The sequence below is a fragment of the Camelus dromedarius genome, chromosome 27 (assembly GCF_036321535.1).
Source record: "Camelus dromedarius isolate mCamDro1 chromosome 27, mCamDro1.pat, whole genome shotgun sequence".
Taxonomy (NCBI): Eukaryota; Metazoa; Chordata; class Mammalia; order Artiodactyla; family Camelidae; genus Camelus; species Camelus dromedarius.
Window position 1 is genome coordinate 6,474,799 of NC_087462.1, and position 15,368 is coordinate 6,490,166.

At 52.5% G+C, this 15,368-nt stretch overlaps 1 protein-coding gene across 3 annotated transcripts in view; it reads left to right on the top strand.

Annotated features, from left to right (window-relative positions):
• OLFM2 (olfactomedin 2) overlaps window positions 1–13,024 on the top strand; it is a 55,933-nt gene extending 42,909 nt beyond the window's left edge. For 2 of the 3 annotated variants that reach the window (XM_031437324.2, XM_031437323.2), the window contains exons 2-6: window positions 7,906–8,055; window positions 9,646–9,792; window positions 10,039–10,258; window positions 10,590–10,696; window positions 11,862–13,024. In XM_031437324.2, the coding sequence (XP_031293184.1) occupies window positions 7,906–8,055; window positions 9,646–9,792; window positions 10,039–10,258; window positions 10,590–10,696; window positions 11,862–12,539 (1,302 nt within the window). In that variant the 3' untranslated portion in view covers window positions 12,540–13,024. Of the gene's footprint in view, window positions 1–6,849; window positions 7,508–7,905; window positions 8,056–9,645; window positions 9,793–10,038; window positions 10,259–10,589; window positions 10,697–11,861 lie in introns of those variants that run through there. The other variant, XM_064480254.1, reaches the window with a different exon arrangement.
• Window positions 13,025–15,368: the final 2,344 nt, after the last annotated feature.

Sequence of the window (15,368 nt, forward strand, 5' to 3'; positions counted from 1 at the left end):
TCCAGAACAGTGCGGGTTCCGTGCGTTGACAGAAAAGCTCCCACCGATTGGGCATTCACAACGTGCCAGGCACCATGACTGACTTTTGGCATGAACAAATTTACAAAGATTTGGTATTTGTAAAGCAGCTTAGAAAAACATCTTACTTCATTCAGGTTGCTATAACAAAAATACCCTAAATCGGGAGACTTAAGCAACAAACATTTATTTCTCATGGTTTTGGAGGCCAAGAGCAAGGCACCTGCAGATTCAGTGCCCGGTGAGAACCAGATTCCTGGTTCATGTATGGTGTCTTTCCTCTGTGTTCTCACACGGCAGAAGGCCTCAGGGAGTTTCCTTGGGTCTCTTATAAGGGCACAAATCCATCTCCCAAAGGCCCCACCTCCAAATACCATCATATTGGGGATTAGATTTCAGTGTATGAATTTGAGGGAGACAGAAACATCCAGTGTAGAGCAGAGAGTTAAATAAAATATAAAACCTGAGGGCGAGGCATCCCATGACTTTTAACCCCATCTCTCTGCAGAGGACACTCAAATATGTATCTCTAGCCACACCCTCTCTGCTCCTCTCCCCAGCTGCCTACTTGATATTTCCACTTGGTTGTGGGCATAAGCATCGTGAACTGAATGTGCCTCAGGCTGGACTCTTGATTTCCATCCCTCCCAACATTTCCTTCCCCCACCCATTCCTCATGGGCTTCTCCTCCAGCCTTCCCCAGCTCAGCAAGGGGAGCCCCCATCCATCCACTCCATTACTAAGGCCCCCAAAGTTGGAGTCATGCTCAACTCTCCTCCTTCCCTTCCACTCCATATCTGGTCCTTTGAATCCTGTGGGCTCTGTCATTAAAACATAGGAATCTACCCATTTGCTGTCCCCATTACATCTACGCTGGTGCAAGCCCTCATCATGGCTCGTTTGGATGACTGTGGGGGTGGGCAGCACGTTCAAAGGCCCTGGGGTGATAAAGAGCTCAGGAGATGTGGAAGATCTGAAAGGAGACCCGTGAGATTCAGGAGGCTCAAGTGAGAGTTTGTTTCCCTGCTAGAGGGGTCTCCTCGACTGGCGTGTCCTTGAGTGCTGGGGAGGGGGAGGAACCTGCGCTTTATCAAAGATGACTGGAGTGGCCCTTGTACTGTAGCCTCCATGCAGGCCTCTGTCCTAATTTTAGGGCCGTCTGTAGGGAGCCATGGTGGTTCCAAAAGTCAGGGCCACACTCAGAGAGGATGGACTGTATTTATAAATTCTTGCACAAGGCAAGCCTTGTCCACACCTTCCCTGGACCCTAGGAAGGGTAGTCAGTCAAAAAGAGACCTGTGTGAAATGGACTCATGGGCTAGAAAACAAACTGGTCACCATGGGGGAAAGGGGCGGGAGGGATAGATCAGGAGTTTGGGAGTAATAGAGGAACATTAGTATATATAAAATAGATAAACAACAAGGTCCTACTATATTCAATTCAAGGGAACTATATTCAATTTCTTGTAATGAGCTGTAATGGAAAAGAATCTGAAAAAATACATACATGTGTATGCATATGTATAACTGAATCGCTTTGCTGGGCATCTGAAACTAACATTGTAAATCAACTACACGTCCATAAAAAATGAGAATTAAGCAGGGGATGGTATAGCTTGGTGGTAGAGTGTGTGCTTAGCATGCATGAGGTCCTGGGTTCAATCCCCTGTACCCCCACTAAAAACTAAATAAAAGTAGATAAACCTAACTACCCTCCCAACAACAACAACAACAAACAACAACAAAAAGAATGAAACACACACACAAAAGACCTGTATCTCTTCCCACCTTTCCCAAGAAAGTCTGTTTCATCCATTATTGGTCCACATTGGCACTGTGACACCAGAGCCCAAGACATCCTGGAACGGATATTGGACTGGGGCTCACGGGGCACTTGGGGGTCTTCTGCCAGGGCCTGGGTGGATTTCGAGGGTGAGAGGTTGTGCAGTCAAATGCTCTGCCGCTGAGCTGTACCCCCTTCTGAGGGTGAGAGGTTGTGTATGCCAGCCTGAATAGCCTCTCGGGGCAGGATGTGTTGGAAGGGAATGAATGAATGAATGAATGGACTCACAGTCACCCCTGCCCTCCATCTCACTGCAGCCCCTCCCCCAGCCACAGGTTCTCACGAGCCAATCCCCAGCAGCTCAGGCTATGGGAGGCCCCGGTTCTCCATCTCAGCGTGGGTGAGCTGATATCTTCTTTAAGGCCCGTCAAGTTTATCACTCAGAAGAGATTTGCCCAATTCTTCGAGGTCGGACAGGGCCAGCCTGCTATTATCTCAAGCCCTCCGAAGGGACTCGGTTCCCGTCACGGCTGAGATGTGGCAGACAAGCATGTCCCTGATCATTCATCACGGCCCTTCTGCCATCCCTGCAGTCAGAGGGAAGCCACGGCCGCCTCTGGGCCTGCCTCAGACGATCTGCAGCTTGATCTCAGATGATCCCTCCCTGGGAGAGATGGAAACCAGTTTGGTGGGAGAAGGATAATGCATGGTGGGTCTGGGAAGGTGTTAGCTCTCTGTCCCACCAGCCGATCAACGTCTAGTCATTCAACAAATGTTCATTTTTCCAGGCCCCCGGGGGATTCAGCAATGAGCAAAACAGATAGAACTCCCCCTCCCTATGTTGCTTCCCGTCCAGAGGCGGAGGCGGGCTTTGGGCCAGTGGTCAAAGCCATGAGGTCCTAATGGCCATTGCGATCAGGTCTTGAGGGAGGACAGGGGAGGAGCAGTGCGGTGATGTAGATTGTGGAGCCAAATGGCCGGTGTTTAAATCCCAGCTCCACCACTTACAGGCTGTGACGCTCTGAGCCCTCTCTCCCCCAGCTTTCTTCACCTATCGAAGGTGGATAATGATCGCGTCTGCCTCCTAGCATTGTGGTGAGAGCTCAGTCAGTTAAAGCATGCAGAGTGCTTAGAACAATGCTTGACACATAGTAAGAAATAGAAATATTAGGGGAAAAAGGCACAGGATGCCTTGAGAGGTGGGTGACATGGGGCAGGGACAGTGGAAGCTGCTTTTGGAAGGGACTTGCATGCTTGAACCTTAGAAATGAGGACGTTAGTCTGGCCATGAGATGGGGTTTTGATGGCACAGAGTCCAGCCGGTGCAAAGGTCTGAAGGTGGGAAAAAGCACGGTGTGGTCCAGGAAAAGCAGGATGACTAGAGGATGGACCACAGCAGACACGGCAGTGTGTGCCTGATCGATTGCCTGTTACACTGAAATAGGACTCCCCTCCACCCAGTCACGTCAAGGAGATGCTCTAGGACAGGAAGCTGGTGGAGCCACGTGGCGGGCAGGGTGGAGCAGCGTCTTTGTCCATCTTCTGCGGGACTCAACTCTCTGTCACTCTCTCTGCCATCCGGCTGTCTGTGACTCCTCATCTTCCTGCAGCCTCAGCCTCGAATGCAGCAGACTTTGACCGATTCTTCTAGACCATCTCAGCTCAGTGCCCACACCCAACTCAAACCATGTTGACTTCAGGATGTTGCCAAATCGGCTTTAGAGTGTCATGAAGAGAATAATAATAATAACAAAGACTTCTGTAGCACTAACTACATGCCGGTGACATGCTCACACATATGTATTACGGGCTCATTCAAGCAACCCTGCAGAATAGGTGCAGTTCTTATGTCCATATTATAGATGAGGAAACAGGCACAGGGGGGTTAAACGGCTCACACCGCAAGTGAGTGACGGAGCCAGGACATACACCCAGCAGCCTGACCCTGGCACCCTGCTCTGAAACATCTGGCTCTAACCTACCACCCGGGTAGGAAGAAGAAACATCCGAGTCATTTCGAGTGTAAGGATGTTATCTGGAAAGATGCCGGTGACATCACACGGGCTCCTTTTTGGGAGGACCGTGGGAGAGATCCTTGCCTGTTCTTGGTACTAAAAATAGTTAAGTTTTCTCCTGAGCATCTGGCATGCTTTTGTTTCAGGACACTGGGAGCCGCATAAATGACCAGCTTTCCCTTTTTGAGTTGGCTGCTAAGGAGCTTGGAGCCAAATTTATGGCCCAACCATATGCTGGTTGTTCAGGTTTTTAAGGGATGGGTTTTTCTTAGCCTCGCTTCTGGTTGTACATCCCCACATTTCTCTTTGCTCCTTTTCTCCCTTTCAAAAAAAAAAAAAAAAACTTTAGGGAGGGAGAGTATAGCTAAGTGGTAGAGCTCATGCTTAGCATGCATGAGGTCCTGGGTTCAGTCTCCAGTACCATCAGTGAAAAATAACTAAATCAATAAATGTAATTACCTCCCCCCCAAAAACATTTTAAAAGCCCATTAAAAAATCTTTAAAGAGAGCGAAAAAAATCTTCACAAGAACAATAAATGTTTATTGTAGAAAACTTAGGAGATAAATTTGAAGATGGTGATAAAAATCCATGCTAGTCCTCAATTTTAGTGGCTGCATCATATTCCCCTCTGTAGATGCACTTTAAGTTTTTAAATCGAGCCCTCTATTGGCAGACGACTAGAGGGGAAAAAATTCCAGTTGTTCAATTTTCAACAGCACTTTAATGAGCTTTCTTGTAGCAACTGAGTGCTTGTCCACACGATTTCCCTGGGCTAAATTTTTTTTTAAATTTTATTTATTTATTTTCTTAATGGTGATACTGGGGATTGAACTCAGGACATTGTGCATGCTAAGCGTGCACTATACCACTGAGCTATCTCCTCCCCACTGGACTTAAATTCTTAGACTCAGATTGGCTGGCTTAAATGGAAATGCAGAAGCCTTAAAGCTTTGGCTCTGGATTGGCAGAATGCCCTCCAGAAACATCTAATTCCTGCTCTTCTATTTAATTGGAGCTATCGTGTGGTATTTTACATATCCTTGTAAACCACTTGGAGTCTTCTCTGGAACAAGGCAGGGAACAAATAAATATATGAGTCCCAAGCCACTTCTGCTTCCTGATTAAATTATCCAGCCTCAAACGCAATAATATCCTTGACTTATTAAGAAGCAGCCGCTTGCTCTGTTCCTGTTGGCTAATCCCCAATAGCCAGTGCTTAACTGTTGGCTGCCCCTGGGATCCTGTAGCAATCCTTCTGCCCCCAGAAGAACCAGGAATTGTTTTTTGAACCAAGACGTAGGTGGTGGAGCTGCAGGCTGAGCCCGTGATCCCAGATGCAGCAGAAAGAAAAACTTTTCCTGGGTGTCTCATACTCAGTCAATCCTGGACCTGTTACTCAGACTGCTGCTTAATTGGGGCAGCAGCCTGGGTGAAAGGATTTGAAAACTCCCAGCCAGAAAAGACAATTTGAGGAAAAGCTCCTTGAGTGCAGAGCTTACCCACTGAGAGCCCATTAGCAGGAATATTAAACTTGGACCCAGCAGCTTGGCCAAGAGAGTGGCTGGCTTCCCCATGGTATTGGACACATCCGAGGTGAGACAGGCCACCAGACCAGAGGCGTCTGTACCTGGTGAGCTGCTGGGCTCTCACACCGGCTGTTACAAAGCTTGTCCTTAGTTAGGGGCGTTCTCTGTCCCTAGTTCTGTGACCTCCAAGAATTCATGACTTGGGTTCCAAGCTAAATACAGTCCAGGAGAGCTGGCATTTGGAATCTCAAACAGTGAGCCTTCCAGGACATTCCAACGGTTCCCGGGGACATGAACTTGACTGTGCATTTGAACTTGAACCCGATGGGCGAAACTCAGGCTCTCTGCCGCGCTGAGATTTAGCAACTAAACCCCAGGCATTTAATTACACTACTGCAGAGAACACTCTGGCGAGGTGCATCCGACGCAGACAATTATTTTAGGAAAACCGTGGAGACCTTCTCTCCGCACCACTTAAATCTTGCTTCTCTTTTACAATTCAGTATTTCATATGTTGAGAGAAAATGGCTTGTTTGCTTCAGAGGGCACGCTACGAAATGTAGGAAGGCGACGTTAATTATGTTGAACTGCACAAATGAGAATCTCCTGGGGGGTTCTGTCCAAATTGCTTGGGGATCAGAGCCAGGGGAGCACAGATGGAGCCACCCGGACTCCTGTTCATGGTTTTGTTTTTTGTTTTTTGTTTTTTTTAAGAAATGTATGTGCCATAAAAAAAAAAAAAGATGACTCGAGTTCTGCATTCACCCAGAACCAAGAGGGGAGGCATTCCTGGGTCACCCTTCTTGGGCCATTCTTCTTGTCTTAGGTCTGGCTCCATCAGAAGCAGAGCCGGAGGAGGGGAGGTGAGTGCAGGTGTTCAGCTGAGAGGTGGCCCCAGGAGGAACCAGTGGGAAAGGGAGATGGGAAGTGAAGGAAACCCGTGGGGGGTTTGGTGCCTGCTGATGGGCAGAGTGCCATTGTGGGCACCTAAGCACAGACCCCAGTGGGCTCCCCTGGGAACCTGCGTGCACCTCGGAGTTCTCCCACCAGAGAGGCGGGAGTTTATCACTAACTCCTCCTATGGGGACTGCCGGGTGCGGGGGGCGCTTCTGCCTGCCCGGTGCAAAGGCAGAGCGGGCTCCAGCAGAGAAAGCCCTCGGCTGCGGGGGATCCCGGGCGCTCTGCAGAAAGGCTGGAGAGGCGTGAGTGCTGGCTCCCCTGGGATGGCTCTTCCGCGCAAGGGAGGCTGGGAAGGTGAGTGACTGCATTCCTCCATGGGGGAGACGGGGACTTGTAAAGAGGGGGTTCCCTCAACCCCAAAAGTGTGTACAGAAGGTGCCAAGAATGACTAACGACAATAGCTTCAGGTGGCGTTCATGAATTGTCTATTTTTCTTACAAATTAGTGGAGGAGTCAGCTCATCTGTACGAGGCTATCGCTTGCTCACATTCCAATGAGCTTTAAAAAATAAAAATAAAAAGGCTTTATTGAGTGGGAGTGAAAAAGGTGGGCTAGTAGCTGGAGTCTCTGGGATTGCTTGTAACTCACAACCTGGCGTATCTCTGCTCCAGCTCCTGGGAACAGCCTCTGCTTGGTGATAAGCAACAGCTGTGCAAAGGACCAATTCTTGTGGGGGCTTTGTTTCTCTGTAAAAACACTTGTGGTTTTATCAGAATTTCTTCCCCATCTTTAGGAATGAATTTTTGAATAGTACAGAATCTTGCATGTCCCACCTCTTCAGTCATCACCCATCATCGCTTGCCTGGACTAGTGGGGCTCCCACCCTCACCACACACACCCCAGTCTGTTCACCCCACAGCAGCCAGAGGGTGCCTGTGAACACCTTAGTCATGTCCTGTCCATCCTCTGTTCAGAACCCTCTGTGGCTCCCACCTCACTCAGAGCAAAAATTCAGTGTCCTCCCCATGGCACATAAGCCCTGCTCTCCTATCCCTCCTTGTCCTCATCACCCTCCCCCCGACTTTTTCCCTTGTTCACCCTGTTCTAGCCACACTAGCCTCCTCCATGTTTTCCAAACACACCAGGTATGGTCCTGCCTCAGGGCCTTTGCACTTGCTGTTTTCGCTGCCTGGAACATCTTTCCCCAGATATCCTCATGGCTCCTTCCTCACCTGCTGCAGAGTTGTGCTTACTGGACCTCAAGGTACTTCCAGAGCCCATACGTGACTGTGGGCCAGGGAAGCAGACAGGGAGGTCCCACCCAGGTCTGTGAGTCAGTATGAGTCCAATTCTATGTTTTCACAGTGATCGTGGAGGCAGTGTTCTGTGTGTGTGAGAGAATGAATTCCTGTCTCATGGAAGGGCTCAACTCCCACAATTCCTTGCTGTGTTCCTTAACCCCTCGTACTTATCATCTGTAAAATGGAGCTCCCTAAGGAGGGATGGAGATCACACACGTCTTGCACTCAGTATGTGGTCTGGCACATTCCAAGACTCCAGCAAAGGGCATCTATCATTTCCCTGGGGCCCCCTTCCTCCCCTAGAGGTGATGGGACAAATACTCCATTGGGTTCCCACTGTCTGACCCTGACCTCCCCATAGACCCTCTTCCAAAGCCCAGAGGAAGGCTGGCAGCTGTACACATCGGCCCAGGCTCCGGATGGAAAATGCATCTGCACGGCCGTGATCCCTGCGCAGAGCACCTGCTCCCGCGATGGCCGGAGCCAGGAGCTGCGGCAGCTGATGGAGAAGGTAAGAATCTCCCGGTCTCCCTCTGAAAGCCTCCCAATTCCCACCCTGCCCTCTGCCCCCATCCAGGTCAGCCGGGGCCAGATCCAGCCTCACGGATTATTCAGAGCTGGCGAAGAACCCAGCTCCCCTCCAGGCAGATGTTTTAGTCAATATCTGTTCAATGCTTCTTTGGAGGAGAAACTGAGTGCCGAGTGGGGACAGAGGAGGAGAACCCCAGTGACAGCACCTGAGTCTCTCGTGTTTGATCTCCGGCCCCACCCTGCACTCAGCCAGACTCATCTGCTAAGAGGGGTCTCATCTCCCATCCCAAGAGGCTTATATAAAGATTCCTTCCCCTTCTGATCCTGGTCGATAGAAGATGGTCCCCATCCAATACATTCCCAAAGATATTTTGGTGCCCTTTATAGACTAACTGCTGTCCTTTGCCACTACCCAGCTGAACTGCCCATTAGTTAGCTCTAATATCTCAGTTGAAAGGGACCAGCGACCTTCCACCATCATCCTGTGGAGAAGGAAGCTGGAAGCTGTTCCAGAAAACAGACAGGACACTTGTTGGCACTGGAGTCTCCCACCCATTAACTCTGTAGGATCTTGCCTTGCCCGTGACACCAGAATTGCCTTCCCCAACAGTCTGTGGTATCCCCTGAGTGTTGACAATGGCTATAAGAATGTTCTGTGGCATCCACGGTGGGTATCAGGTTGTCGGCTTTCTGAGAACTTCCAAGTGTCATGTGAGCAATGGTGCAGGAACGTCTGTGTATTTCAACATGCAGCCAGTGCTGTCTCTGAGGTCGCCTTGGCCAGGTGGAGGTGGGAGCTAGAGGACCCGGCAGGACTAGGAGAGGCCGGAGCGAGTGAATTTCCATTCCCTCATTTAGCCGAAAAGTATTTATTGAGCACCTAGTATTTATTGAGCACTCAGCTGTGGACACACCAGACACTAGGTTTGCCTCTGAGGATCACACCTAGAGGAGACAGATAAATAAGAATGTTGCAGGTCGTAGCCCTAGCTGGGAAGAAGAGAACTGCGTAAAGGGGGGGGGGGGTGAGCAGCTGCTGGAGGCAGAGTGGTCCAGGAAGGCTGCTCTGAGGAGGTGGTGCTAGAACTGAGACATGAAGGATGAGGAAGAGCCGGCCATGTAAAGATGAGGGGAAACTCCAGGTAGAGGGATCAGCAAGTGCAAAGGCCCTGAGGACAGAAGAAGCTTCGAGTCTGAGAGTGAAGCTGGGATGGTGGTTGGGGTGGATGAACACGGAGAGATGGCAGGCGAGGAGGCAGGACCAGCCCGCAGGGTCTGCAGGGGAAGGGGATCCAACCATCCTTTTGAAAATCTCCCTCTGGCTGCCGTGTGGGGAACTGAGCGCCAGGGACCAGGTTGAAGGCAGGGAGGAGGGAAGAAGTGGGAGCTGGTGGTGGCCAGACCAGGCAGTAGCGATGGGTGGATTGAGCGAGCAATTGGGAGGTTGCTGGTGTGGTCAGGGGAGGAGAAGTTGGTTGGGTGTTTGGCCTCTGGCCCGGCCTGGCTTTGTCTGTGGCATCTCGGGGGCAGGGACAGGAGTCTGGCTCTCCCTAACCCTCCCAGTTCCTAGGTTCAGAACGTCTCCCAGTCCATGGAGGTCCTTGAGTTGCGGACGTACCGTGACCTCCAGTACGTGCGCAGCATGGAGACCCTCATGCGGAGCCTGGATGCTCGGCTCCGGGTGGCCGACGGGTCCCTCTCGGCCAAGAGTTTCCAGGTGGGTCCTTCTGGGTTCAGGTCAGAGGTCAAAGGAAGAACTGGGATCAATGCCCATTAGTTCTGAGAGCGAGGTCATGTGTAAGAAGGACCAAGGGTTGGCTGGGATCTAGGGTCCAGTGTGGGCGAAATGTCCAACCAGGTGTGCATCAGAGATAAGGGATGAAATTATGGATCGAAGGCTGGGGTCAGGTTTGGGTGACCGATCAGGGGTCGGGACCAGCGAGGGTTCCATCTTGGCGAGCAGGAGCTGAAGGACAGGATGACGGAGCTGTTACCCCTGAGCTCGGTTCTGGAGCAGTACAAGGCAGACACGCGGACCATCGTGCGCCTGCGGGAGGAGGTGAGGAATCTCTCCGGCAGCCTTGCAGCCATCCAGGAGGAGATGGGTGCCTACGGGTATGAGGACCTGCAGCAGCGGGTGATGGCTCTGGAGGCCCGGCTCCACGCCTGCGCCCAGAAGCTGGGTATGCCTTGATGTTTGACCTTGACCCCTGACCTCCATGTCCACCCCCAATACCTTCTGTGTACCCAGGGCATGGTTTTGACCTCTAACTTCTAAACTTTGACCCTTAACATCCCCATCCAAGGCCAAAAATAGACCCAGAAGCTGGAAATGGCCCCGACCCTACAGTTCTAGTTCCTCACCCCCAGCTTAACTCCACCTTGGGACCAGTTCTGGATCTTCCCTCATCTTTGGTCCCAACCCTTCAGTCTGATCACACCATTTCCTCTTTGCCCTGCCTCCCTCGGGCTCTTCCCATCCCTCACCCTCATGACCCTGTTCCTGCCTCCCAGGCTGTGGGAAGCTGACTGGGGTCAGTAACCCCATCACCATTCGGGCCATGGGGTCCCGCTTCGGCTCCTGGATGACCGACACGATGGCCCCAAGTACGGACAGCCGGGTGAGTGACTGGGCCCACCCCAGGGGTCAGGACCCGGGGGAGACATGGGCTGAGGCTGCCTGTAAGTGCCCAGCGATGCCGCATCAGCGATTATCCTGTAGCCTGAAGTGTCCCAGGGTCTCCAGGCCCTTGGAGCCCCCCTGACTGTCTAGTGGCCACCAAGTGACCAAGAACTTTCCAGCCCTGCGAGTCCCCAAGTCGGCTGGCCTCCAATGACTGTAGACTAACGGTTGCTAATACTACTGAACGGCTCCCAGTGACCCCTGACCTCGAAGTAACTGCCAGTGACTGGGGCCTTCCCAAGGACTGAGATCTGCCAGCACCACCAGTGACCTTTGAATTTCCAGTGGCCTCCATGGTCACAACTGCCTGTCACCTCTGACCCACAGGAACCGTCCATGAACTGTCCAGTGACTATCCTAGTGACTGGCATTGGTCACTGGGCAGAATGCCAGAGGTTGGAGGCAGTAAACAGCCACGACCCACCATGTCTGGCCACCCAAGCATCACGGTGGTCAACCAAGTGCTTAAAGCTTGGGCTTGGGAATCAGACTTCCTGCGTCCACCGGTTCTTAGCTAGGGAAACTTGGGGCAGTTCCTCAAGGTCTTAGAGCCTCAGTTTCCTCATCTTCACGATGGCTGTGATAATGCCAGCATTTAAGTCCTTAAGAGCTTAGCCCAGTAAGTAGCACTCGTAAGGGCGCTCACAAGTGCTGATCAATACAGGACAGTGAATGGTGATGATGGAGAGGATGACGACGACATGCCGGTCGCCTTGTGCTTACGGGGATTACCACGGGCGGCGAATTCAAATGGTCTCTTATCGCCCGAGGGCAGTCCAATGACTAACCATCCAATAGCCAATGACCAGAACATCCCAGGGCCCAGTGAGTCACCAGGGGCTGCAATTTCCCTGCTTCTTGGGGATCAAGCATCATCCTCTGAGTGTCTGTTTTGAGACCAGTGGCACTCCCTGACCAAATGGTCCCAGTCACTGGGACTGTGTCTGATCATGAATGGTCGCTGGACGTCCGAGTAACGACCACTTAGTGACTGTTGACCCCTCATGACCCCGTGATTCCTGAGTGGTTGCTGGGACCTTTGGGTCACTGGCACCTTTGGGTCACTGGCCGTGGCCCGCCAGTGACCAGTGGTTCTCTTGTAGGTCTGGTATATGGATGGATATTACAAGGGCCGGCGGGTCCTGGAGTTCCGCACCCTGGGAGACTTCATCAAAGGCCAGAACTTTATCCAGCACCTGCTGCCCCAGCCGTGGGCGGGCACGGGCCACGTGGTGTACAACGGCTCCCTGTTCTACAACAAGTACCAGAGCAACGTGGTGGTCAAGTACCACTTCCGCTCGCGGTCCGTGCTGGTGCAGCGGAGCCTCCCGGGGGCCGGCTACAACAACACCTTCCCCTACTCCTGGGGCGGCTTCTCGGACATGGACTTCATGGTGGACGAGAGCGGGCTCTGGGCCGTGTACACCACCAACCAGAACGCGGGCAACATCGTGGTCAGCCGGCTGGACCCGCACACCCTCGAGGTCCTGCGCTCCTGGGACACCGGCTACCCCAAGCGCAGCGCCGGCGAGGCCTTCATGATCTGCGGCGTGCTCTACGTGACCAACTCGCACCTGGCCGGGGCCAAGGTCTACTTCGCCTACTTCACCAACACGTCCAGCTACGAGTACACGGACGTGCCCTTCCACAACCAGTACTCCCACATCTCCATGCTGGATTACAACCCCCGGGAGCGGGCCCTCTACACCTGGAACAACGGCCACCAGGTGCTCTACAACGTCACCCTCTTCCACGTCATCAGCACCGCCGGGGACCCCTAGGGGCTGCCGTGGCCCAGGCTGCCTGCCACATGAGGGCCGCCGGGGGCCCTTTCTACTCTGCCTGTGTCCCTTCGAGTTTCTCTTTCCGTCTGTGGTGCCCTCTCTCTCCCTCCTCGCTCCTCCTGTACTATTTTTTTCTCTCCTCCTTTGTGCCGAGCTTTCGTTCTCTGCCTCTGTATTTCTATCAGTGCATTTTCTCAACTCCTTTACTGAGCTCTGATTTTGATACTTCACTCTGTCCTTCTGCCTTTTTATTGTCCCTCTGCCTCCTTCTTTTTATTGATCTGACTCTCCAGCTCTCTGTCCCTCTCTCTGCCTGTCTCTCTTCCCTCTCTCCCCTCTTTGCATCCCACCCAGTCCCTCTCCTCCTCGCTCCACGTCTCCTCCTGCCCACCCAAGGAGTTGAGTGCATGAATCTTACTTTCTTTTTTATTTCCACTTTTTCTCTCCGGGGGGCCGGAATAAATGGGACCTTTGACATTTGATGTTTCGGTTGCTCTGTGTGTCCGTAAGGGGCTGAGGAGGCCAGGTGGAGGGTGAGTCTGAGGCAGGAGGCCCATCCCAGCCGGGTCCCCATGCCCCAGGCCACGAGCTTTGTGAACCGGAACAGGCAAGCCCAGCCTTGGAGGGTGGCGAGTGGGGGCCATGGCAGGGCAAGCCTTTTGGGGAGACAGGTGAGGAGACCCGACCCCAAACTGTTTCAGTCAAAAACAATTCAAAGCAACCTGATCCAGACAACGGAGAATTCTATCACAATGATGAAGGTTGGCCTCAAATGAATACTCTGTCACCAGTTTTTTCCACTCATGATCACACTGGTGCATCACCAGCCGATCTGGCAACTTTTAAAATGGGTTTTAAACAATTTGGCTGCTTTTAAGAATTTGGGCATGGGGGGTAGGACACGGAAGAGTTTTTCCTTTTGCTTTTCTTTTTGGCTTTTTAATTTCAAAATTGTTTTCTATGCATTGCACCTGTTCTGAGTTAGATCATCACAAAAAGGTAGGAATGATCTGAAGGGGTGCTGGGTGTCTTCCACTGGACACACCCCCAACCCATGCCCGGGCTTGGGCAGGGACAGGCCCCAATACAGGGACCAGCCTGGAGACCAGAGCTCCTGGAGGGGAAGGACGGGCAAAGCTAGGACGAGAAAGAGCCAGGAAGAGACAGAAGAAGTAAGCAGAGGCCAAGTCCTTGGAGCCATGGCGATGTGACTTTGGCAGGGTGAGAAGGGTGGTTGGGGAGCTGGCGGCGGTGAGGGGAGTTCCCAGAAGGGGAAGGACCAAAGGAAGGCTTTATTTTAGCCAGATCCCTGGTGGCCTGGGGGAGACAAACTGCAAGGAGGGGTGGGGGAGAGTCACCTCTGGAGCAGTGGCCGGGAACAAAGGTAGTGCCGACCACACCCCCACCCCAATCTCCAGCAGGAAACATTGTGCAGAGAGCCCCACCGGCCCAGACTCCACCCTGCTGAGGCCACGGAGGAGGCCAAGCCCTCCTCTGGGAGGAGACCTCCCTCCCTGTCTCCCCATCTCTAATGAATGGCCTCCTTGATTAAATCACCTCTGCTCCGTGCTGGCATTTCTGGGAACTTGGGATGCTGGGGCCATACTGCTAACGAAACCCATGAATAATAAATGCAGCCACCTAATGCATTCATTTAAAACCAATTTTTAAAGAAATCTTCAAGAAAAGCAATTATTTTCCATTTAAATTAACAAGTTTGACATTGAAAAGAATCGATTCTTGGATAAGCACTTTGAGAGGCCCTTGGCTCTGTATCTGCTTTTTTTTAAGAAAAAGGCACAGAGCTGGGGTACCTAGAACCTCTGCACCCCATGTCTCCACTATGTGCTGGGCACCAAACAGATGCCTGCAGGCGCTGGCTTCGTAACTGCCCCTTCCTTCTCTCTCTCACACACACACACACACACACACACACACACACACACACACGCACTGGCAGGTCCAGCTCTCCTAATACTTCTGCTTTGGTGACTTTTGTTCCAAGGAATGGGCCAGGATCTGCCAACTGCGTGTGTCCCTACTCCGACTTCCCCTCTTGTGGCCGTGCACCTGGCTGCATTGGGGAAGCTTTGTAGCCCGCCCCCTGGCAGTGCCCACATTACCCCGAGCCGCAGTGACCGGCTCCAGGCCTATCCCACGGCTGCAGAAGCCTGAGCCAGTGCACAGGACAGAAGAGTGGAAACCAGCTCCCGGGGGTGGAGTTTGGGCCGGGAGGTGCCAGATCAGTGACCTAGACTGTGCTGTCACTGACCTGAAAACCTGGGATTCATGGCCCCACTTCTGGGCAGGAGGGGGTGGGGGGTGGAGCCAGTGAGGGAATCACGGATGGTGATTGGGCTCTGGGGACATGTTTATCTAAAAGCGACGTTCTTTCATGTTTGGGTTTTGGCTGCTGCACAGCCAGACAAAGGAAGAGGGAGGTCCGTGGAGGCTGGCGGTCAGGTTCAGACGGGGGGCACTCCCAGGGTCACACAGGACAGACACACCTAAGGACAGCTAGCCACATGGGCACACACATGCCCAGGCAGACACACACACGCATACACACACATGCCCAGTGACAGGGCACAAAGGCAATTTGCCTGCCACCCCCGCACAGGAAAACACACCCTGTCTCCACCACCCTTCCTTCCCTGGCAGCATCTCAGTCTCCTGGGAGCCCAGAGAGACCTTCCCTGGGCCTTTGGTTTTGAGAGTGGGGCACAGGCTCCTCTCTGGTGGCTCCTTCGCCTTGGAGCAGAACCCCACAAACCCTCCCCGCCCCCAGGACTCATTTCTGATCCTTCTGCGTGGGACCAGGAGAGA